The following is a 25,840-nucleotide window of genomic DNA, read 5'->3' on the forward strand; positions in this document are numbered from 1 at the left end:
AGTTGCTTTGACAAGCAATTTAAAGACATGAAGGTATGTGAATTTGTCATTGTTTTTATGACTCTATATAACAAACAACTGATGGAGTCACTTAAAAATAGTCCATTAACCAACAATGGAAATAGCCTTTACTTGCGACCTTATTAACCTTTAAAGACCACTCAGAGTAAATATTAAAACAAAAAATAAATGCACAAAAATAATACATATTTGACACACAAGACTCAGGTTTTTAGCAGCCAAGCTGCCTTTTATTGAGTAAAAATTATATATAGGTTGCTATAAGAAGTACACAAACATAAAAAAATACATCAACACTTTTCCACTATTCAAATGAAGTATAAAAATAGCACAGAATCTGTTCTTTTGAAATGCTTTTGCACTTTAGATTCATAAAAAGGCAAAAAAGCGAAACAAAAAAAAAATCATCGAATGTGATTCTGATAAAAGATAAAGCACTAAAAGGTTATAACAGAAGAAACTGTTCTCAGATATTCACACTCAAGCCTACAATTACACTCAAATGGTTTACATCTAAATAACAAGGTATTAAAAACTATTGATTAATATGCTCTATATCTTGCTATAACATTAAAAATTTAAAGAAAGCTTTATACTGTTAATATATACTGTATTTGTTCTCAATATAAAAAGTCTTAAAAGAGCAGTTAAAAAAGAAAAACTATTTTTTTGTATACTGTTTTCAAGCAAAACATTCAACAAGCTCAGCAGTATTAATGAAGCATGTAAACAATTACTTTTTTGGTTTTTAAGGGACTTTAGAATCAGACTTGAAAACTGAAAGAGGCTCCCGGTGGCCCTTTAAGGGGCCTTTTGAGCACCACAAAGGAGTCAATATATTTCTAAATGAACTGGTCATTTTAACATGTAAGAAAGATGTTCTTTGAGGAGGCTTGTGCATTTGTGTTTCAAAAAATAATGTAGTTCCTGGTCAAACAAGAGAGTTTAAACACTTGTAAACCTTTCTTTCGATACAGTACGCAGAACATGGTGTAAAAAAAGTTCCAGTGATAAAAAAACAAGCTATATATATACACACAGGGCATATAGGAGCATAAAGCTACAGTATATATTCACAGAACAGAGATCCTACAGGAGGAGTGATGTACAGTTGCCCCTTTGTCTGAGGTAATGCCCATTTAGGTATGATTTGGTGACAGCCAACAGCATTTAAAATCCTCCAGTTATCAAAACAAGTAGAAAAAGGTTATTAAGAAGGACAGCACCAAGATTTGTGTTTGGTCACATGAAGGGAATCAGTACCAAAATAACCTGTTCAGTAAATCCCCTGTCTGGTAAGCATAAGCATACAGTATGACATGCGATTGCAGGCAAAACCAAAAATGTTTATCATTATTAAGGGTTTTAAAAATCTACATTGCTGCAGAAGTCTTGCAGGAAAACAGGAAATCCCTCTGGGCAGGAATGTGCACCACATCCTACACATTCAGACTCCTGTTTTCTCACATGATGTAGAATTATTTGTACATACTGTATACCAAAATGTGTAAAATGTGCACCACACAGTATCGACCAGCATCAGAGATGATTTTCACTTTTTGGAAATTGGAAAAACTCCTTTGAACCAAAAGTAGTCAGTGGTAAGATAACATAAGATACTGTGTGTTCACCAGTGTTTCCTGCCATCCAGTCATTACAGTGAACTAAAACAATGCTGTCTTTAAGATAAAAATCTAAACATCTACAGTAGGATAAATGCCATCACTCGTTAACTCTTAGCTGTCTGGAATGGTCAAAAAGACAAAACAGTTATCTAAAATTCTGTTTTTGCATTGGCTTGTTTCAAGTATTGTACAGTATGTAGCTATCAGGGAGATGTCGTGGTGAAATTGTAACTCAACGTGTCACACTATCTATACAAAAAAGTTTTTATAAAATCTTTAATAAAAGGTTTTTTCTTTTTTTTTTAAGGAAGCTAGTTTGCTCGTATGAACTCATCTCAGAGCAAATGACAAAAAGTAATATTTTCTTCTCTCTTTCTTTTTACATCAACAACAAAAAAAGAACATGAACTCATCTAAAGACAAAAAATCCTGCTTCATCTCCAGGTTTGCTTGTGGTGCACTAGCCTCCATTGCTGAATGTATTTTCCTGCAGAGCGCTTACACCTCTAATATCTGGGAACTTTTAACAAAGTCAGGGTCATTTAACGAAGATAAAAGATTATATTACCGCTCCGAAAAGGAGGGTATTAAATGCTGGCAAATTTGTTGTTTTATCCAGGTTAATCATTTAGTAGAGTTCCCAGTTAGTAGAGCTGTACGTCAGGATGTGCACCTCTACAATCTGGGAACATTTAAACTCGTCATTTTGACAAAGACAAAAGATTATTTTGTAAGCGTTGTACAACTACAGCTCGCACAAGGAGTGCTGTTAAATTAATTGTTTGATCCAGCTTAATCATTTATTCTCCAAAACAGTTGTGGATATTTATAATCTGAGAATTTAGGCAGAAAATCCTGATATCATGTTTTGGCTTTTTTAGACAGACCAACCCTGCTATGAGAAAATACATTCAGGCCTGAGGCTAGTGGAACAGCAGGAAGCCCAAAAACTGTCCGTCTAATGACTTTGGTTCAAGTGTTTTTGTTTATTTTAACAGCCTGTACAAACAGCCTGTTGTCACATATTTTAATCATCTGCTAAATGAAGGGATGAGCGACCTCTGACATGTTTTACACTTCCTAAAAAGTAAAAAAAAAAGGTTTGATACAGAGCCACTTAGACAGCTGTATCGTCGGTGCCATGTTGTTCTCTATTTTTCTACAACTACTAAGTGTTGTCAAATTAAAAAAATGCCTTTTAATGGCATTTAAAACAAAAAGGAAATCCTGTTAAAATCACTGTACAGGCCTGATGTTACTGAACACAGCAGAAGAGTCAGTGTGTCGTCGTCTTTTCCCTTTAAACTCTGCTGAACCTTCAGAGAGCAGGAGCACTCTACTGTCCGCCCTCTCTGTCTGACAATACGGGGTAGTGATAAACCACAGCCTATGCTGCATTTATGTATCTCTGCATTAGTGTGTGTTATGTGTGTTTAAGGCTGCAGTGCATTAACTCCAGGATCCAAAAAGAGCTGGACACAAACTAACAGCTACTTTCACTATTTCCCAGCTTCAGTGATGTTTTGGTGGAGCTGCCGGCCAGAGTGGAGACATCTTCAAGCTCTTACGATATCTGGCTGGCGGCTGATGTTTGTCGGAGCCGGCATCACAGTTGAAAAGCTGGTGTTTAATCATAGTTGCGTCTGTTTTCTTGGTGATGGGTGGCGTCTATTCACAGGCGAAGTAGTCTTTCAGTGGTGCGAACAGATGCCTGATGACGGGGACGCTCCAGGACCGGCCCAGGAGTTTCTGCCTTGCACCGCGACCCATGTTGGACACGTCAGTGTAGTGGACAGGGAAGCCGAAGATCCTGCAGGGTGAGAAAATACACAACCACTATTACAATCAGAGTCACAACAGTGCTGAAGTGGTATGACACCAACATCAGTCACTAACACGCCTTCTGTTGTCACCAAAATGCCGTTGCCTTTGAGCTTTTTAGCAGCCCAAAATTCATGTAATACTGTCATTTTATTTGCTGATAGGCTAACGACTGTCAACAAGGCAAATATCAACTGATACCTATGTACAGCCGATAAATCTGTGCATCCCTAATATTTAATCTTTTGTCATTTTAAGGTTCTTTATTTAACAGTGTGTGTTTCCTGCTCACCTCTCCAGCTCAGTGCACCACAGTATGTCCTCCTTCCCGTTCATCAGGACAGGAAAGTGCTGATCCTTCCCTTGTTTGATGGAGTTGGAGCGGGTAGTGATGGTGCGCACCTTCCCAAACTACAAAACAACAAACACAAAGGTCAAACAAGTGCAACCAAGAAGCCATTTTGCAAATAAAGGACTGTATTCTGTAGATATATCAAACCTTTGCAACTCTGCCATGATCCAGACAGTCCTGCAGCTCCAGTTTGTCCATCCCAGAGGCACACAGAGGCCTGGAACAGAGAGGAGTCATCACATTTACATACTGTATATATCTGCTGTCAAATGCAAAACTTACATTCAATATATGTGGATTACAGTAAAATATTTAGCCTCAGATACTACGATGTAGCATGCTGACCGACACTGAAAAGTCACAAGTTATGTGTGAAGAAGACAGGATTCAAAAGTGTTTCTGAGATGATGATGAGTTGTTTTTTCCTACCTGTTCATGCCGGGCAGGTTTCCCCAGAAGTATCGTGCACGGTGAGCAGCAGAGACCTCGATAGCGTCGATCATCACAGGGTTACACTGCAAACACAACAAAGACACTCTTTACTCATAAGTTCATGGTTACTATACTGTAATTCTTTCTCTCTGTTTCTCACAGGAAACAAATACCGTTGCAGAAATTTGGGCTTACAGTGTGTAACTAGGAGGTTAAGCCAAAAATTATGCTTCAGACTGATGTCTTGCACAATGTCTTCTGGTAGATGTAAAATAATTAAAGAATTATCTTCCCTACATGGATGTCCCTGGTTCATGTTTTTGATATTTGCAGCTGTTTACCCTCTACAGTCCACGTAACTCACCTCCAGGAATCGTGAGATGTCCCTCTTGTCGTTGACGCCCATGGCGACCACGTTCTCAAACATCCAGAAGAACGGCCGGTCCTCTCCTTCTTTGGGCTTGGCCTCGCTCAGCAGGCGGTAAAACTCAAAGAACAGCCTCCCTGTGCCTTCTGAAGCAAGAAAACAATGTTAGAAAAAACAAAACAAAACAAGAACACATCCGCCAACCTGCTTCAGTGCTTCTGTACAGACTGACCTTCTCCCTAATGGAGTTTACTAATATGACAACCTCCCAGTGGTGACTCTGGTTACAGTAAAATAAACTACCACAGCCATTCGCTGTAAATAGTTTGGTAGTCTGGGTCTCTGACATGACGTCCTCTGGCAGGTACCTACCATAGAGCCCTTTCCTGGCTGGATTAACGATTGACAGGTCGTTGCAGGGACTCCCTCCGATCACCAGGTCAAAAGGGCCCCACTCCTGGAGCTGAGAGAGACAACAGCACCACCAAGTGTTAGACTGAGGGAGTGACAGCTACTGCATGAATAAAACAACAAAGTGACACTGAAACACAAGTGTAGACTTCCTTATTTTTCATGTTTCTTCTGCAAATTAACTGACAAAACTGTGAGATTTATACCTTTAATTAAACTACTAATATCTATACTAGTGATTTTTGGGTATTTTAACTTAAAAACTGACCAACACGATTAGTTGACAATCAAAAAAAAGTTGATAATTAATGTATTTTTGATTGACAAATCAATTATATTGACTCAGCTACAAATCCAGAAACACGAACACGACTGCTAATTTAACCCACCATCTAAACTCTAACATCTACCCAGTCTTTGTCCTCTCTTACCACACACACGCACGCACGCACGCACGCACGCACGCACGCACGCACGCACGCACGCACGCACACACACACACACACACACACACACACACACGCACGCACACACACACACACACACACACACCTCCTTCCCCAAACACAAGACCCTTTTACAGGAGGACAATGAGGGAAAAGAGGAATGAAAGAGATGAAGAAAGAGAAAGAAAGAAATAAAGTAAGACAGACAGAAAGGAAGAAATAGGAATTAAGGAGTTGAACACACACACACACACACACACACACATTTACACACTCGGTCAGTGTGACTAACAAGTGAATGGGTTTCTGAGGGGATTTACAGAGGTTGAAACTGCTCTTTGTCCTCTGAACTGAACCAAGTTACTGCAGCTGCCAGCCTGTTTGGTGTGTGTATGTGTGTGTACTATGTTATAACACACTTATTCACTTTCTTTCTGAGAGTTAGACTGATGCCACTTTCATGTCTGTTAAATATGGAGCTCATATGGAGTCAGGAAGTGGCTAGCCGAGCTTAGCGTGACTACTGTTTGTGAACGCATATGTAAAAAACCCTTTTTTTGGGGGGGAGTAACGTCATCACAGCGGCCCTCATTTATCAAACTGATGTACAAATCAGAGCAAAAAAGAAAAACAAATTAAGCTTTTTCTTCAAAAACTACACACATAGCTATAAATGTCGTGTGCAGGTAGACACATAAAGGATAAATGTTTGCACAACACAAACCTGAAACTAAAGAAGAGCATTTCTCCAAGGTGACAAAGTTTAAGACAATCAAAGCTCCACACATGCAATCAGACACAGTCTGAACTCTGTACATGTACTTGTCAGTACTGGAAGTTGTGTTTTACGTTAACCAGCCAGAGTTAAAGGGCAGGAAGGGGAGAGAGACCATAGTGATTTAGCAGCAGCTAAGAGTACGGCGGAAGCTATGGCAGAAAAACCTTAAAAGCATCCCAGAAAAGTTTCCAGAGTGGATGCTCCAGATAATAAGAGTCTCGGTGTTCACACGCAGGTTTAAAGCAAAAAAAGACGGCTAGCTGTTGTAGATTACCTGTGCAGTGCCTGTTCAAAATTTGCCTGTTAGAAGAGTGTGCCAATTGCTGCTTGCAGCTTTCTCGAGAACTGCTCAATCAAGTCCTTGACATGATCTGGCCTTGTCTTTCCTCTCTGCCCTTACTTGTGCGGGAAGAGAGTGTGGAGGTGGAGATGTGGTAAGCTCACCTGCAGGCATGCCTCACCAGCACGTGTCGACAGTGTTTGTGTAATTACTCTTACTGTAAGAGGTGGGACTGCACGTTTAACGACAATTAAAATAGTCACTGAAAGTGTTTTTGATGTGTTAAGTATGGACAAAAGTTGCTGAAACCAAGTTTCCACAAAGTAAAACCCAGGTTTACTTTGATTCCTCCATTTTGTGTTTGTATTCAGACACTCAATACTTGTCTTGGAAGTACTGGAAATGTAAAAAGGACAGGAAAGGTACGTTATAATATAAATATTAGACGAGTGAAACAACAATATTTGTACTTACATTTTTCTTTGTGATGTTCCTGACATCATGGACGTACTGGATCTTTCCTTCATGTCTGACAACACCCACTGAGATGGAGTCCTCACACACCTCTGACGCCACGTACTGGTCCACCTTAAAACCCAGGTCCCTTAGAACCAGGTAACCTGGAGACACAGACACACCGTTTGTAAGATGCATTTAAAATGAATGAATCAATAAATCAGCTCAATAACATTAGTATTATTTTTCTCATTATTCACACACTCACCAGTCGCGATGCCGTCAAACAGGGAGAGGACTCTGATTGGTCGTCTCTGCTCTGCAGGGACTGCTGGGTAAATCTTTGGTTTCTCCTGGAAGATAAACAAAGGACGTTGCAGAGGAATTAGGACAAATATTTCAGGCATCTCTTGGACGCTTGTTCTTATCTCCGCAGCTCGTGGGTCTGCTGGTCGATAGTGAAGGTTCAGAAGAAACCCTTATCATAAGTTTCATTTTTTATTCAGATGGATGATGGCGTTTTAAGAGCTAAAAAATCCCTCACCAATGAAAAATCTGTTGGCACATTTTCTGATCACATTTTCTTATTATTACTGGAAGACCGATGACCAGCTCTGCTGATTTTAACTGGAACATTACAATATGATGCAATCCAAGTTTCTGCCTTAGATGTATCATCCAACCATTATGTCTGCCCTCAACAAACAACACTGCAGTGCTGTTTTATCTGACCAGGGCTGCAAATAATGATTATTTTCATCGTCACTTGATCGGTTAATTATTTTCTAGATTATTAGAATAGTTCTTTGGCCTACAAAAAACATCTCTAAAATAAAAGCATTCAGAGTGACTCACAAACTCCTGTCCGTTGTCATTGGCGAAGAACGCCTGCAGCTTGAGGCTCCAGTCGTGCCGTCGCTTCAGGACGCCGTACTGCAGCAGCGGCTGGCACATGTAGCATCGCCACGGGTCCAGATAGCGAGCGTTGTTAGATGCACCAGGATCAACCAGGATGTCCAGACAGTCGACGCAGAAACACCTGCAGGGTGGAGAGGAGATGGTTAACGGTCATATCAACACATCGACGGAGCAGGAAGTAGTTAATGTGCTGTATCTGCTCTGTGTGTTTGTGTCGCACCTGCAGCAGTTGGCGTTGCCGCAGAGCAGAACCTCTCGACCTCCGCAGCAAACAGTGCAGTAGGACTGGTAACCGTCATCATCATACATGTAGGACATCTCCAGGTACACATCCTGAACACACACACACACACACACACACACACACACACACACAAAAAAAACTTGTTGGTTATACTTCACACATCAAGCTTTAGTGAAACCCTCTAACACAGTCTGATTTAACAGAAAGGTGAACATTTTACCGATTTAAAATTTCTGGTGCAGTGAAGAGCAAGGATGTGATCTAATGTAAAGTTCCAGGAAACTCGGCATGACTCACAATGACTATAATTTCCCCCGCTTCTTTTCTTTGCCGACGGGAACTGTGGTCAAAGTTCAGTCATCCAGCTTTTACTGATACTCTGGTCAGTTTTCCTGGTCATCATGTGGTTAACCAATCTGTCACGTACCAGTTTTACTGCTGCCTCTCACAGTGACTCAGCCCTTTTCCCCTTTTTCCTTTTCAACAAAGTTGCTTTTTTCTTGCTCCTCTAAACACATAACGTTTGGGATAAGATATGTCTTAAACTGAACTGTGTAAAACATGAGTGCCATTCTCTGAAACTGGAGCACTTAATTCAAGTCATTATCACCTTTACCAAGACCCCTGAATGCATCACGAATATGACCAACACAGCTGAGCACAAAGCGCCACCTTCAGGAACTCATATAAACATCACACCTAATAATTGAATGAGATGAGCTGCTGATTCTGTAAAACAATTAATAGTTTGCTGCCATACCTTGCATGTTTGGCACAGGCCTCCTTCAAACAGCGGGTGGAAGGTTGCGACTCTCATCTTTCCACAAGAGAGACAGAACTCTGCCAAGACACACACAGAAACAAACACACATCAATCAACAGTCGTAAAGTAAAAATGAAATGAAGCTGTTAATATTGCACAATTAATTCCCATCAGTCACACGGAAACAGTGTCAACGTGTTTTTACCTTCTATACTTCTTTTATTCTTCAGAACTTCATTCACCATTTGTTCTGAGAGGAAACAAAGGACAACGTTACAAAGCATGAAAAGACAAACATTTTCATCAGCTACACTTTTTCCTAAACTAGGTATGATATCATATCGTTGTCTAAAGAATGAATATAAAGTTGTATCATGGTGAAACTAGTGATTTACACCTCTAACAGTGAATTAGACCTTTGACCTCTACCTCTGCTGTAGGACTCCTCGGGGGCGGCCTTGCTCTTACAGAGGCTGACTCTGGGCCGCTTCGCGCTGGGGAAATACTCTGGCAGGGAAACGTCGAGGACCTGATGGTCCAGAGGGTTACTGTCTGCAGGGGGACAAAGACACACAAATTTAACTCCTTGCTGAATGGCAAATTTGGACGCAGTGTTTTTTGATGAACAGTATTCGACTGGTTTTGTTCTGCTGTCTTGCTCACCGGCCGTGTGTGTGGGTTTGAGTCCCTCCTCTCCTTTGGGCAGGAAACCACCGTTGGCCCAGTCCAGCATGGGTTTGACCTGGTCGTCGGGATTGTCCGACTCGCAGGGAGGAAACTTCTTCTCCGCCCGGATACTGGCCATCTGTGAACGAGAGATGTGACATGAAGGCAGTTTTAGATGAAACAAAAGTAAGGCATTCAAAAAGTATCAAAAGTATGTAGCAGAAGTGTTATTTTATCATATATTACATTATTAAATTATCATTGCAGTGCATCATCCTGACAGGTTTTGTGACCATCAGAGAAAATATAAAACAAAAACTAATCGAACAAAGTTCTTAAACTCTTGAACATTCCTCCTCGTTTTCTAATCCTCGAAGTACAGAGGCGAGACACTGACAGGCAGACGGAGAAGGTCAGAAAGTACAGCAGGTTCTTAATCTTAATAAGACGCTTTGAGTGACAGTCGAGGGCTGTGACGCGTCAGAGGGATGCAGACGAGGCGAACGAGGCAGACGAAACACAGAGGCTACAAGAAGAGAGGGTGAGACAGCAGCAGCATGAAGAGGCCTGCAGTCACACCACTGACAGAAGAGCACATCTGTCAGCTACACGTCATTAAGAAGACAGAAAGAGAGCAACTCCATAAAACAAACACAGACGAGAATGAAAGATGGAGAGGAGTCAGAGGGAGACGAAGGAAACAAAGACGGACTGTTTATCCAAGGTCAAAAATCAACTTCTTGTGCATCCTTTCGGAAGGTTAACACAAATAAAAATAACTTAAAGAAAATTAAGTGCATTTTCGTAAGTATTTTGCACATACAACACCGTCACAACATCAACAGATGTTGGACAGGACTGTGTGTACGACTCTTTGAATGAGACACAAATAAGACAGAAGTGCTTATAAACAGCATATTACTGCAGCTTTCACTGCTGGTGATGTGCGAAGCAGCCATATTGGATTTTGAGGTCGTGCTGGTGAGGATCCTCCTACTTTCAAATGGAATGTACCTTTAAATATTCTTTGTTTTTTTAACACTGGGTTGTGTTGTTGATGTGCTGACTGGCGAACTAGCATCTTGAATCTGTCCTGTCGATCTTCCAGGTTCCTTTTTTTGAGTGATGAAGACAGACTATCTCTGTCTGCTGGTATGTAGGCATTTTATTTCTTCTCATGCAGGTGCAGAACGTACGTGCTGGTTGGCTGTTAGCTATAGTTTTTGCGGCTTGTTCAAGTGCAACTTTTTGGCCACGACACATGCAATTAAAAGACCGTAAAGATTTTTCACATAGATTATCTCAGGTGCAATCGCATATTTTCTGCCTGTCTCCAGCTGCATCTTGCTGTCCGTCTGCTTTATAATCTGACATTTCTTCTTTCTCTGCTCTTGTCATCCTCTCTTATTTTAATGACAGGATGAGGTGCAGGTAGTGATAGTGTGGAGAAGTCCCTTTCACACATCTGTGTTTATTTTATTTGGATAATGGTGCAGGAACACAAAGACACACACACACACACACACGCACACACACACACACACACACACACACACACACACACACACACATATTCAATGTAACTGGAGACACCTGCACTGAGGAAGAGGAGGGCAGGCTAATTCTGCCCTGCAAATAAAAGGAAAGGTAAAGTGAAGATGAAGTGGTTTATATCCCAGACAAAACGGCTGTTGTTTCATTTCAAAAAGTTCCACCTAATCCACCCCATCTCTCACCTCCAGTGCTTGGAAGATGGCCCTGCGGTACGAGGCCAGCTTGGTGTAGGAGGCCTGGCTGAAGAACTTCGGGAAGGCGGTGATGGAGTCCAGTTTGTCAGCTGAAACCTAGAGAGGAAAAAAAAGTGGCATCAAACAAAGTACAAACTCACAACTGTTATTTTAATTCCCGCCTTCAAACAGTCTGTTTGTTTTTTTCTTCTTTTCCTCACCTCAGAGAACTTGCCGTCTCCAAACCACTGCAGCCACCTCATGCCGTGGCTTGCCTGCCGTTTGCCGGTGGCGCGCCACGTCACCACGATGCCTGGCCACCAGGAAAAACCCTTGATTTTCCCCCACACCAGCTCGCCGATGCCAAAGCCCTTGTTGTCCTTGGTGGAGGAGGGAGAGGAGAGAAAATGTCACTGTCTTGTACTTTGTGCTAGTTTGCAAAAAATGTCTCATGACACATTTTGTTTCTGAGACACAGGAAAGGTTTGAGGTATGGAGAAGAGAATATGAGGGCAGACAGTCAGATTATTGATTTGATGTTTTTTGGAAACCTCTTCCTTTCCCTGATACTGCAGCTGCTGAGGACAGAGGAGAGAAACCAGGACGCTTTGGCAGAAAAATCTTCTTATCTTGCTGCATTGATGAAAGGAGCATGAGTGGGCAGCAGAGGAGAGGAAGAATTAAGGCAACTAAAAGTCAGTTATATTGCTGGTTTGACAGAAATCTGTAAACATATCTGTAGTAAGTAAAAGCTGTAAACCTCCCTGCACATATTTGTTTGCCACTTCCAAAAATCTTGTCTTGGATGAAGATACAGTACAAATAAAAGTTAAGAAAGAGGGGGAAGTTTTGAAATTCTGGAAGAAACATCTAAACTTTTTTCGACAACTACAACTTCATTGAAGCATCGGTGTTCGTCCACCTTAGTGTCTCTCTCCACCTGTCTGGAAACACACTGTCATTCGCTTATTTGCTCAGGTGTTGCCTTTATCTCTGCTGTTCGCTTTGCACTCCAGTCTTTAAAGAAAAACATCAAACGTCCCTCGTAATGCCATAATTGACCCGTTTTTCTTTATTTTGAACTTTAGGTGTGCTGTTTTATGAGCAGGTGGGATTTCTATGCTTGCAAACAAATCCCAGTTGAGCCGGCGCTATGTGATCCTTCAGTCCGTCTTAAGAGAGAAAACCCATTAGGCTTTGTAATGGAGTCTGACTCCTCTAAAGGATGCTACGCTCCACCGACCTCAGCCTGGATCAAGTGAAAACACACAGCAACATACACACACACAAAAAAAAGCATGTGCACTGGGAAATGTCGAAGGAGCACATCGAGGTCCGTATGACCTGCACCACAAACACACACACACACACACACACAAACACAGGCCTGGCTGTGCAGACTGGTGGTCGTCATGACCTGAATGAAACTATTGATACAGAGCAAACACTGCCAGACTCTGTGTGTGTGTGTGTGTGTGTGTGTGTGTGTGTGTGTTTGTGGCCACCTGCACCAACACAAGGCCAGGTGGAGGAGGCTCTGTGGTCTGTGAAGGGAGTTACCCTCCTCCTCTTTCTGTCACTGCCAAACCTCCACTTCCCCTTTTTAAAATATGCTGTCCCTCCTGCATCGACACAGCTGGCTCACTCTTACTCTTTTTCCTTTCCCTTTGCTCATCCTCAACCCTTCTCCAAGAGAGCTTGCAAGGTATATTTCTGATCTCTGGAAGTTCAATTATAACCTTTTATAGTATATTTGAATAACCTGGAAGCGTGAAAGAAAGTGCTCAAACCTACAAGGCTGCACAATCCTTTAAATTCGTTCCATTAATAATAGAAAACATTTAGAAATGCTAAATTTGATCTTCATCATTGCTTTGTGCACTTAGTGCTGCCTCAAAGTTAAATTTGGCAGCCAACTGTAAGATGACTATATAACCAAGCAAAAAACAAATATGTTGAGTACCACGTTTGGTGACGACTGGATGAAATGTGCATTAAATTTCACAAGATTAAGGTTGAGTAGTATCTACAAGAACGTTCGGCTACTTTCACCCCCGGTTCGTCTGAGTGCCTCATGTGACTGTTACTTCTGAGGGACTGTGTTAGAATAATGCAGTATTCATTAGGAGTGACTTAAACACATGTTGAGAAACATCTGAAGCATTCCTTGGAGGACTATGTGCATTTTAAGACATGTTCCGACTTCCTGTTTTTATGTCTTTTTTGTCTTTGAAGATCTTAAAAGTCAACTATCTGCCCCTGTGAGTGGATGCAGGTCTAGTTTGTATCCCTGTTATCTTATTCTCTCACACTTCTTACATTGTACTCTGGCTGGACCTCAGAGCTGGAAGAGGTGCTGACGCTCTGGGCCGAATCTTTGGAGTCTTGTTCCATCAGTTCTAGACGAGGGGCTTCGGGGACCCCGCCGGACACAACCACAGCTACTCGAGGACCACCTGCACACTGTCAGAGAAAGAGAGACACAGAGACGTTTATTAGACTCAGAGGAATATTTGTGTGAGACCAGAAGACAGAGAAAGACATGCGAGGTACTTTTTTTTCCCAGCTGTCATTAACCCTGCTTCAAGTGTGTTTTTTAAGTGTCTTTTAAGAGGTGCTCTTCACCTGAGGACAGGCTGTTATGGAAACATGAACATATTGAATCTCCATCACACACACGGTCAGACACATGTGTCATCTCCACTACACATCTCTACAGCTTTGTCGAAGACTGGTTGAAAGAATTTAAGTGCCTGATTTGAACACTGTCCTTGATCTGTGTCTAAACAGGACGTCAGTCAAGTTCATCTATGGATTGAAAAGAAGGATGGCGAGACAGGAAAGAGATTGTGAGGGTTTTTTTTGCATTTAATTTTTATTTTAATAAAGTGTGATCCCAAACAATGAGGTCTTTACCCTTGGAGCAGAGGACAAGATCAGCCACCAGACAACAGGCACAGTAAATAATAGCAATTGCTGTGTTATGCCCTCGTTACTGTTTAGAAAGCGTGTGATATATGTTATATCAAACGATATGTAGTTGTGGACATCTTGCGTCTTACCTACCGGCTGTTTATGGAGACACCACGATGTTGGGGTAAAGATGATTATACAGGAGTCTTAATGCAACTTTAGTCGGAGCTATACTTTAATGACCACACCTGGTTGCACGGGAAGGAGGTATACAGTACACTCACGATAGCACTGAACTTTGTGTGTGTTTACCAGTAACATGCTTTGCTCCTGCTTGCGGTTCTGTCTGCGAGGTTTGTTGTGCGCGTGCGGGTTCAGACCGGCCTGGAAGATGGTTCTGGGTCGAGGCGTCTGTCTCAGACTCAACTGAGACGCTCCTGAGGTCTTGTCCTGGAAACACACACACACAAACTCAGTGGATTTAATGTCACAGTTCCCCCAAGGAAGACTTCTCAAAACATTTCCACAAAATTTAGTATCAGCGGTCATACCTCGCTGTAGGAGTCCCAGGTAGTTTCCTCCTCCTCTGACTTCTTCCTGTTTCTCTTCCTGTTTCCTCTCGTGCACTGGTTATCTTCTGAGAGGAGACAGATGAGATCAACAGATGGTTCGACAGATGGCCGAAATGAAACTCAATATTTTCAAGGGATAACGTGCAGGCAGAATGTAGCAGTGCAGTCTCTGTTGTTTTGTTTCTGTAATACACCATGTTAGATTTAAAATGTGACAATGCCTTTGAGGTTTAAGTGCTGAATGTCAGCCTTGAAGGAACCAGTTTATACCCAAGTTTCAGGAGACTGCAGCAGGTCAGTGAGCTCAAACACACAGGGTGTTTTCGTAGGATGAAAAAGGTTGAAAGTTTCTAATTGGCAAAGTCACAAATCCCTTGAGTGTCCCGTGAATCTACAGTTAATATAAGTTTCCTTTATGGAAATTTGAGACAACTATAGGACGTGTAAAATAAAGTTTTACAGACTCTGGCAATTTTAGACTCATATTTTTAGGGCATTTTAAATACAATGTGCTGCATTACAGAGACAACATAAGAAATACATCACTTTCTAAATACTAAACCACTGAACACTTCATTTGTGTGTGTGTGTGTGTGTTACCTTGAGGTGAGGCGGCATCTCCGTTCTGCTTGGGGCTGAAAGGAGAAGGCGGTTCGGCAGCGGTCAGAGGGCTGTTCTCATTGGTCAGCTCCACTCCACTGTCGTTCTCTGACAGGCCCTCAGCTGGAGGCGTGTCTCCGTTCACCGGCGCCTGAGGAGAGAAGAAGAAAAACAACATTAGGGACGGTGACTGAAAGATAAAGCAGTTAAAATACTCTCAATATAACATGCACTTAACCCTAACCCTTATTTTTATTGTTTTATATTAAGTCTAGAAACCGCTTTATAGAAGCTAATGAGGGATAAAGACCGACTCAGACAGAAACAGGAAGTGCTGCCAGTGATAACACACCTTCACCCAGCCTCCACCTGCCCACCCAGAGCTGAGGATGATTACAGTGTCTTTGATTTTCTGGCTGACATCAACACTCAAGAGCCTTAGATAAAACCTGTCAATCCATCCAGGATGCATTACGTCCACAGTATAGTGTAGTAAACACTATCTATCTGCTATTAAGTTGTCACTTGTTATTCCTGTATTTCAATAAACACACGCTATTAATTAATTTGCAAGAAACTGAGCTGCGTGTTTAACCTGTTGAATCATGGCTCAAAGCGCAGAACATCCAACATCTTCAAATCTCAAAGCGCCACGGATGATCGCTCTGCCAGACACTTTTGTCGGCTTTCCAACTGGGTCGCTCATTTCCAAAAAACTCTGGGCTGTTTCCTAACATGCACGTATTGGCTTATTGAACCATTTAGTGCTGTATGTTGTATATTACCAAGTTTATAACACTTATATTGACTGAATGACATCTGTCATGGAGCATTTTCTTCAAGCTACGTCTTGCAAGCAATTCAGAAAACAAAAGGAAGCATGACTAATATCCAAGACATTTATTTGTTGACCATACAAAACAAAGCAGCCGTTGTTCAGACAAATCAGTTCAAACCTGAGGCTCCGGGCATGAATGTCTCTTTGCAACATGGAGTCAAACCTTCCCTTCCCTCAGGGGGTTGTTTTTATTAATGAAAAACACTCTTGCTCTGCTCTTATTTTAAAGGTGCAAATATTAAACATTAACTCTGCAGTGAGCCGATATATCTAAACAAATAAACATGTTGAAGACCGTAAGGCATGCCTGCGTGGTCTCGGTCTGACTCACCACAAACAGTGCGTAAGAATAACACAGCAGATGATACATTTCTGAGGTATTAGCTCCGGTTGAGTCATCTGCTCGCAGTGAGCGATCACACAGGTGGCCTGAAGGTGAGCAGCAAAGCTTTTATTACTGTTTCTCTCTGCATCACTTGATCTCTCCCCTCAATGAAAGTGAAGGAGTAAACCTGCTGGGTGTGTTCCCGTAGCAACTGCACTCAGCTCTTGTTCAAACATGAACTTGCGACAACCCACTTAAAAGTACTGAGTCCAACTAATCCCTGCTTTCTGCCCACTCAGATTAGATGAACACTGAGTACAAAGGAAGCATAGATACTAATGTAATTAGATAACACCTCAGAAGATTTATATGTGTGTGTATGTCAAAATATGTACGTGTGTCTGTGCTTATGTGTGTAAGAGAAACCCGGGGTGTAAAGCACCAGTAACAGAACAATAGCTAGCGTATTTATACCGTGAAATGCTCCCGATCATTTGGAAAATGAAAACGAATTCCCAAAAACTAATGCACATTGCTCAGGAGGGCCGTGTCCCCGACAGCATTCTCCCAAACTGAGGCACATGGCCAATTGGTCATCATCTGACCATTCTACATGGCGAAGGCATGACCCGCCTTACTCTTCCTCTGATTGACTGCTTGCCATCAACCAACCCAACCCAACCAATAAAGGCAACATGTAATCACCAACCAGAGGCAGAGTAGGGTGGGTCTGCTGATGTCATAGAAGGAAGGTCTGCTGATGTCATTCTGCATGATAATTAGCCGTGTGCTTCTGTTTGGAGAGTGCCTTCGGAAAAAAGGCCTTTAAAAGCAAGGCAAATGACCTTTTTGTCTAATGGTACATTTTCCTAGCTACTGAGGCTTTGAGATTATGAGCTATTAGAGCAATGGGTAGTCCCCTCAAATGCAGATGGCTTAAAGGTCATGGGCGGAGTATGAGACAATGGGCCCCTGGGCACCCACATGCAGAAGGCCCCACCACCTCTCGTATATAGGAGCAAGACATACAGTCATTATAGTTTTTTAGCCTCTTTTTCTTGTTGTTTTGAGTCTCTACCAGAAAGAAAAACATTTTTTGTAAATCTCAAGACAAGGTTTCCAAATATGTTGCGAAAATATCCGTTAAATATTGAATGTTAGCCACCAGAGTTTTGTGTGCTGTAACTAACAGACTGAGACGATGTGGTGGACAACTGGAGCAACTGGAGTGAATGAATATGTGGTAACTTAGAGTAAACTGCTTTAAAAAAAACAAATGAGTAGGATTTTACATGATGTACATGATGAGTCCTTATTTTTAGTGCGAAAGAGACAAAGATGGAGCAGAGCGGAGACGGAGCAGCTGTGCAACAGATGGAAAATTGTGAGATTGTGCTGACTTTTTAAGGAAAATCACAGCTACGCATATCTGAGGCTGTTTGTGATTGTTAAACGTCGTAAAACAGGGAATGCGTGTGGTGTGCGAGCGTGTTTGCGATGCCAAATTTCCTCTATAATAAATGAACTCGGTGAACTTGTGCGTAAAGTGTGCGCTCAAGATGGTCGAGAGTGAGAGCTGCTGAAAGGAATGAGGAGAGGGAGACGCAGACGAAAAGAGAGACGAAAAGGTCAGCAGGGTCACCGGAAACATCGGGAATAATCTTCTAGAAACCATGAACCATACACAGGAAATTATGCAGAAGCAAGCGTTGATTAAGGGGAAAATGGGAGAGTCACAAAAATCATTAGAGATCGTCTTCTGAGGATCATAAATACCTCCAGAGAAATTTATGGCAGTCTAGAAGTTAGTTATTAGGAAATCTTGCTCTGGACTACAGAGTCAGACGGACCAATGGAGCATGACCATACTGACATAGTTTACAAAATTAGATATATAAACTCATATTCACTTTTTTGACTTTCTTATCAGCTGGGTCCAATCTGTGCAGCTCTTATATAAACCTTGAAGAACTTTTATCCGCAAAAACATTTTCCAAATTATTATGATATCCAAATTCAGATTAAAATCCACTTATAAAGAGAAAATGTTCATCTATATGCTTGTTTTCGTTGAGATAAATAGATATTAAACCGCTTTTAGGCTACATTCGAGTATCAAACTACTAAAGTTAGCTTCTGCATGTGAGAGTTCATCCTCTTGACATATTTCAGGAGGAGTAATCGACAGCAGAGGAGGGGGGAGACACACTTTTCTAAGTGAAGGGGTTCAGGAGGTGAACAGAGGTGAGGAGTGACTGCAGAGTGAACAGGAAGACAGTTTGGTTAATGGGAGGGACGAGTGATGAAAGAAGAAGAAAGAGCAGCGGCTCAGGCTGAGGAGAGACAGAAGAGGAACAGCTGCTGTAAAAACTACTGCAGATGTTTACACAGCAGTACGACTACTGTGTGAAGTTGTAATCTGTCCATCTGTACACACGGATATACAGACTGGAGCTGCTGTCCGACTCTATGAAATGTCACGGCTTTTTTAGCAGAAGGCAGGAGGTGCCACTTATCTAATCTTATTTATGTTTTTATTCCTTTTGTGATTTGCTGCTGTTGATAAAGTAAACAAAACTAAACAATTCCAATGATAATCGGTGCAGTTTATGTGTCGCTTTCAGCCCATTCATTCATTCATTCAGCTGGACATAAACGGCTCATTCTAAGGTAACAAAACATTGATTCTTATTTTCAGGTGATTATACACTATATTATATTCCATTTCTGATAATATATCCCCCTAAGCCCTACACACTGGATCTTTAACTGAGCTGGATTAAATGAAAATGGACAGAGTAAATTTCAAAGGACATGACCTCCATGTCCTCTCTGATATTCAGCAGCCCTGAATGAACAATCACAGCTGGAGGAAATCTGAATCCCTGCAGCACAGCTGTACATTAGTGGCCTCGGCTGCCACAACACACTCCGCATCTAACATATTAACACATCTAGACATGACTTCAGGGGGGATAGATTGACCCTGAAGCTCATTTTAGCCGCTTCCCATTTCACATTTATATACTCACAGCTGGCAGCTGCCCAGTTAAGACTCCTGACACTGACTCGGCTAACACATGCAAACAGCCCAAATGTGGGACAGAAAATATAATTTTCAGCACAACTTGAGACAGAAATCTTCATAGTAGAGTTCAATTTCGAGATCTTTAAATTCAACTTTCGTTCCTCAGAAAGCAGCTGATTTTGGCTGTTTTGGGGTTTTTTCTGTGACTGTTAGTCCCAACTTTGATTGCTTTTGATTTAATACATGTCCCCTTGACTGACAGGTAAATCTAACCAACAGCAATCCAGAGAAAAAGTGCACCACAGAGCTGCTTAAAGAAAGATGATACACAAAGAAGCAGTGAGAGTAAACCCCCAAAACAAGACTGAACTCTTTATCTGGCCTGCTCTGAGTCGACATTTGCTTCTGGCAATGTTTGGACTGCAGACTCAGGTACATTATGACTACTCATACATGCCAATCAAGATGTGAAACATTAAAAAAACGTTCTTTTTTAATGGCTGCAAGTCTCTGCCACAAAGTGTTATATCCATAAAAAATCTTTGTTTCACAGGAGTTCAATTTGAACAGAGGCATAAAACATACTCAAAGAATACAACATAAAAGTGACATTATTTAAGGACTATTTCTTCATAGATTTACGACCCAAAGTGAGACTTTGTTCTCGTGCCCCAGAGGCAAAAATCAATAATTCGGAGCCAGCTCTGATGAAATATCTAACTAACAAACTGATATCAAAAGACACAACAATAAAACTTTGGTTGTCTGGACATGTTCAACATATGATGTGTCATAAAAACACAAGTAAGTGTTTACAACCATATCAGGTGACGAGACACGACAGCCGTGGATCATAAGGCCTGTAATTTTAGCTGTGGTTAAGCACACATTTGCATTTGACTGGTTGTTGTCCGTGTAATTTGATAACTTACTAACACAATCTTTTATAATTTCACCCGATGCTTACTAATGCTTTAAGGAGCCTTTTAGGATTTGGGCACTAGTGCAAGTAGGAGAAAACATTTCTTTTATCTAAATTTAATCCTTAAATGTAATTTTAAGACAGGAAACATTTATATATTTACAGCAGCGACCTGCGGGGAGAAGTGACAGACGGGGGAGGTCACACACATTCACACCTGGCAGCCGATCATTACGACAGCTCGGTGTGTGATTTGCAGCGGCTAAAGGATGCACACAACTGTTGAATAGGTCTGCTCAGTAACCTTTTGGCCTAATTTGCATCTTCAGGTTTTTTACCCGACACATAACTCATTTCTACTGAGCTGCTCAAGCAGACAGACAAGCTTGCACCTCAGGGCTTTTGTCTTCTGTCTCCATCTTCCATTGTCTGCCTCTGGTTCTTATAAAGGAAATGTAACCTTTCTTCTTTTAGTGGCACATAAATGTCTGTTTCTTTCGTCTGTTTTACTCACACTTCCAGGCATTTAATACATAATATATTTTGGTAGTTGGAATGCACTACAAATTCATTTTTTTGTTGTACTTAGTATAAAAAAGTATGTTTCAAACACAGCCTATTTCTTGTCTGCAAACAGTAACTTCCTGGAGTCTCCGCTGGTTTCCTGGCCCCTGGACATGGTCAAGAAATGGTCAACTGTCATTTCTTCACTTCAGTTTTTATATAGATTTAAAAAAAAAAAAAAACACAAGCTTGGGTGCTGAAAGGTGGATTTTGTTACAGTCGGACAGAGCCAGGCCAGCTGTTTCCAGTCGTTGTGCTAGACATGAGAGATCAGTGGCATTGACCTTCTCATTTAACTCTCAGAAATAGAGTGAAAAGCATTTCCCAAATTGTCTCTCAGTTTCTTCAAAGACAGCCAACGTGTATAACAGTTGCACACATTTCTACAACATCCTGAGCAACTTGATCCACTTCTGACTCCTCTAGAAATTTTTCAAATGGGTGGCCAGATGGGTCCACTGCAAATGTTAAAACCCATGACTAAATTTCAGGATTTCAATAATGCTGTTGGAGTATATAAGTTACAAAAAACTATGCCATTATAAGGGTTAAGGAATCACACGCTGATATACTTTGGTTTCTTTTTATACAGTTTACGTGGCCCTTGGGGGCACCACTGCCGCCATTAAGTGATGGCAAAGGACTGTAGCAACTCTGTCTCACATAAAGCTTTATTTTATTTGCTCCAAACCGACTGAATTCTATCGTCCGCACAATAGAAAATTCACTCAGAATTCCCTTTGGACAGTTGGACAGAAACAAAACCCTCGTTCCTTTTCTCTTCCTCCATCACCCCGACTTTCTTGTTACGCCTCCTCTCCTATTTTCTCCTTTCAACTCATTTTGTTTAAATCTTTACTCCTCTCTCCCTCTCCTCGCTCTCGGGCGGACTAAACCAGACCGGGTCTGCTTTTGTAAAAGATGAGAAGGAAAAAACTTCTGTGCATACAGAGAAACAGAGAAAAGGAGCAGAGATGGAGGCTTTGAGGCTACAAATTCTTGTAGCCACAACGTAGCCATATAGGTCTAACACTTACACTTGGGACAGGACTGTGAGGACTACACACACTGAAAAACAACAGAAACCTGCTGACATAAGTTTGTTTTATGACAACTTAGTTCTGGAAGCATTCACCCTCCCCTCCCTTCTCAGATATCGCCAGGAATAGAGCGACAGTTAAATCAGTGATGTGAACAGAAAGTGGGATTTGATGTCAGCCAGGTAGCTGTGTGTCTGTTATCATCATTATTATCCTCCATTAAGCCGCCTTCCTGGATATCCATCACTTCTCCTCCTCCTCTGTGCTGCTGGCAGACGTGAACAAACCCAATGAAGCATTAAAGTAGCACAAATGATCCTTCTTCTCCCCTCTGCCTTCCTCTTTTCTCTCTTTTATAGTCCAAACACTGCAACTACTAAAACTATTTCTATTACTACAGTGTCAAGTGTGTGGAACATGTCTCATGCATCCTGCACTCTATATGACTCTGTGTGTGTGTGTGTGTGTGTGTGTGTGGTAAAGCAATGTATAAGCCCCGCACTGTGCAGATTTCACCGACCTACATCACGCACACACATTCCACAATGAGCAACAGGCCCTGCGGCGCTCCGACAGCGCTGTCAAAACATCTTAGCGAGGCCTAAATGATTAGAGAGGCAGGTCTGCAGCTAACACTTGGGGCAGGACTGTTCCAGCGTTGCATGTAGTAAATTATCACCTGAGGGGGTTTAAAGACTCTGAGACTTTTATTTTTTGTTAACAAAGAACTGAGCAGTAAAAAGTGTGTTTTAGGGTTTTTTGGTCCATGATGCTGCAAGACCCAACAAAAATGCAAGCTTGCAGAGTTTACCAAAGTACAGCAAGGAACGATGCCCAGTATAACTGTCCTCTTTGATACTTAGAGCCAGTTAAATAACTCTTAGAGGCACAAAGTTAAGTTGGTCTTATGTTTTTTTATTGACAGTGACATTTGTGCAGAAACTTGTTTCCCTCTCAGTGTGTTTTACGTTTCTTTAAAGGTAACCTGTAGAGTTTTCTGACCTTAAGCTGATGTATCCTCATACAACAGTTGGTATGATATCCCATGAACTGGCACGGCCCAAACGAAGCTGCGTACTTAATTAAACAAACAAGGTGCCTATGAGGAAGTCACTGGTATTGTAAAGTTCATGTAAAAGAGTCGTTAACCCTCCAAAAAATATGACTTGTGTGCAACAGTCACCGTCCTGGGCTCTCTATAGTCCCTGAAAAACGTTTCTATTACTATTTCTATTACGGAAAGCTGACGAAAATGTGCAAACACACTTTGACAGAGTCTGAATGAAAGACAGTGAAAAAGGTGTAATACATCTGAAAAGCTTTCTCGGATACTCCTGTGCATTATTATCTGGGTGCCATGTTTCCATTCATGGCCTGTGGAAATTAAAATGCAAATATTTTTGCTAAACTCTTGCTAAACTGGGAGTTGAGTGCAGTTTATATGCAATTCAATTTATTTGATATAATTCAAGTAAAATAAATAGTTGTCAGTTCCTTCATTAATGTAGTAACAAATAAATGTCAGTATTAGGATAATGTGAGGATACTGTTTTATGTTGAACTGTTCCTTTAAGCTGTAGCCAATCATCAGGACTCATCCCCCTACCAAACCAAAGTAGAGATTACCTGGATTTACCCAAAGATAGTCTGCTGACCCTGTCGTTAACATTAGGACTGTTTTCTCTCTCTGCCCTCTGGCTGCTGCTAAAACTAAGAATGCATCCTCTGATGTCCGTCTAACTCACTCAGGCCTAAATTTATGGTTGACCCCAAAAAACCAGAGGCTAAACACTATTCTGCAAGTCCAAACTTTAGTTAAGGTTAAAGGTTAAAGAAGCTAAACCAATCACCCATAAATGTTTAAATGTTTCTGACTTCATATGTTTGTTTTAGCAAGACTATGGTTCTGATACCTGGTTCCATTATGGATCCAGTCCCAAGATTAAAAATAATACAAAACAAGTACATACGCATAGATAAAGACACTAAACACAAAACATATGACTCCTTACAGAGGTCAGGAGCACTCCAAAAAGCTTAATAGCCTGCATCTAATCTTCCAAACCACTAATGGGACATCTTTGTGAACGCTGCCACTCTTGCTGTCTCTGCAGCTCATTCCTTTTCTTCCATCCTCAACTTCTCATGTGTTTGTCTCCTCTCATTAAAACTGATCCATCACCTAAAACATGGAATTTGGGTCTCTGAAATCTCTGAAATTGTAGTATGAAAGAAACACGAGTGCCGAACGCAACAACTTCCATCTTTGTTTGACATTTGAAGTTGCAAAAAAAGCAATAAATTGAGGCTAATATTAACATTTTTTTGGGAGCTAATGCTAACCGAACATTAAGCAGGTTCCAGGTTTGCACACCCCAGCCGGCTGGAGCCCTTCAGTGTGGAGTTTGCATGCTCTCCCTGCTCAGAACTTGAGGGGAAAGACCTAAGACTCTCTTCTGACGTGCAAGGCAGTGACTCGCATTGTGGGGAAAGTAGAATCCAGTGTTTTTGGATCTTGATACATGGAACTAAAAGTTTATCTCTGCTGCTATGCTTTTAAAACTGTCTCACCCCCAAAATGTCTTTATGAATCGAGAAAACAATCTTCCATTTAGTTGCTTCTCTGGAACTTTTGCTGACATCAAGAGATAAAGTTTACCCAGTTATTAAAATGTACATTCAACTTGCCACTTTTCCAGAGTACTTTAAGGTCTTCTTGTCCATTTCTCATCAAGTTTAAGTGATATGATCGAAACTTCAGCATCTACAAGTAGTCTCAAAATTCTTATCAGCCTTCTGAGGGTATCCACTGTTGCCTCAATCCTGCACATTTCCTGTAACTTGGTACGTTCACACACTTGACTGAGGAACTGTCAGATTAACAGATACAGATACACCACTTATGAAAACTGAACACAGGAAGTGTTCTGGATAAAACTGCCCACCAGGTCATGTCACTTTAAGTGCAAACTTTAATGTACGATCTGAAAAGCGATAAGTCATTACCCGCCTCCCCGTCAGGCTGTCTAAACTTGAAGTGAATACCTCAACTCTTCGTATCACACATGATAAGATGGCAGCTGAGCCGGTTAACATGGGGACGAACAAACAACAAACAAGAGAGGGATTAAAGTTGTGATGATAGGAGGAAAATGTAGACAGATGGGGAGAAAAGAGAGGAGAAAAGACAAGCAGATGGCGAAGCGAAGAAAGTGTCCCTCTCAGACAGAGTGATATATGAGCACGAGAAAGAGGAACAAGTTGTAACGGACGACAGGAGCAAAATTAAATGTGTGTGTGCAAGTAGGTGTGTGTGATGTGCACGTACAAATGCCCGTAAGTTATGAAAGTGAGATTGTGAAAGTGTGTGTGGGTACCAACAGAGAGTAAAAGTGTGTCTAAAGATTGTGGAAGTTTCTGCAGAGTGTGTGAGTCAGGAAATACATGTGTATCTCAATGTGTGTGTGTGTGAACCCATACAAAGACGCTAGTGTGCTGCGCTAACGTCCTCCATCCTTCCATGATCACTTCTGTCTTGCCTCCTTCCCTCTTTCCTCTCTCCTAGCTGCCTCCATCCGTCTATCTATCCCACATTTCCTCTTTTTGTAGATGCAGCTGTGGTGTGCATGTGTGTTGTGTCTGAGCGTGGTGTGTGTGTGTGTGTGTGCGTGTGGCACATGCACACACCCTCTCAGCCAGCATGCATTCTCAATTAGACCCATATAACATGC

The 25,840-nt window shown here is 41.5% G+C and overlaps 1 protein-coding gene across 3 annotated transcripts in view; it reads right to left on the reverse strand.

Moving 5' to 3' along the window:
- Window positions 1-224: 224 nt before the first annotated feature.
- Window positions 225-25,840, reverse strand: part of dnmt3bb.1 (DNA (cytosine-5-)-methyltransferase 3 beta, duplicate b.1) — a 33,761-nt gene continuing 8,145 nt past the window's right edge. The window contains exons 3-22 of one of the 3 annotated variants that reach the window (XM_050065314.1): window positions 15,393-15,543; window positions 14,772-14,854; window positions 14,533-14,670; window positions 13,627-13,770; window positions 11,529-11,687; window positions 11,317-11,424; window positions 9,578-9,719; window positions 9,344-9,466; window positions 9,120-9,164; window positions 8,912-8,991; window positions 8,128-8,240; window positions 7,845-8,028; window positions 7,258-7,342; window positions 7,008-7,153; window positions 4,991-5,081; window positions 4,616-4,764; window positions 4,249-4,334; window positions 3,967-4,036; window positions 3,760-3,878; window positions 225-3,456 (exon numbers count right to left, since the gene is read on the reverse strand). In XM_050065314.1, coding sequence (XP_049921271.1) covers window positions 3,315-3,456; window positions 3,760-3,878; window positions 3,967-4,036; window positions 4,249-4,334; window positions 4,616-4,764; window positions 4,991-5,081; window positions 7,008-7,153; window positions 7,258-7,342; window positions 7,845-8,028; window positions 8,128-8,240; window positions 8,912-8,991; window positions 9,120-9,164; window positions 9,344-9,466; window positions 9,578-9,719; window positions 11,317-11,424; window positions 11,529-11,687; window positions 13,627-13,770; window positions 14,533-14,670; window positions 14,772-14,854; window positions 15,393-15,543 — 2,358 coding nt within the window. In that variant the 3' untranslated portion in view covers window positions 225-3,314. Of the gene's footprint in view, window positions 3,457-3,759; window positions 3,879-3,966; window positions 4,037-4,248; window positions 4,335-4,615; window positions 4,765-4,990; window positions 5,082-7,007; window positions 7,154-7,257; window positions 7,343-7,844; window positions 8,029-8,127; window positions 8,241-8,911; window positions 8,992-9,119; window positions 9,165-9,343; window positions 9,467-9,577; window positions 9,720-11,316; window positions 11,425-11,528; window positions 11,688-13,626; window positions 13,771-14,532; window positions 14,671-14,771; window positions 14,858-15,392; window positions 15,544-25,840 lie in introns of all 3 variants that reach the window. The other 2 variants (XM_050065315.1, XM_050065313.1) reach the window with 2 other exon arrangements.

The sequence above is a fragment of the Epinephelus moara genome, chromosome 16 (genome assembly GCF_006386435.1).
Source record: "Epinephelus moara isolate mb chromosome 16, YSFRI_EMoa_1.0, whole genome shotgun sequence".
In the NCBI taxonomy this organism is placed as follows: domain Eukaryota; kingdom Metazoa; phylum Chordata; class Actinopteri; order Perciformes; family Serranidae; genus Epinephelus; species Epinephelus moara.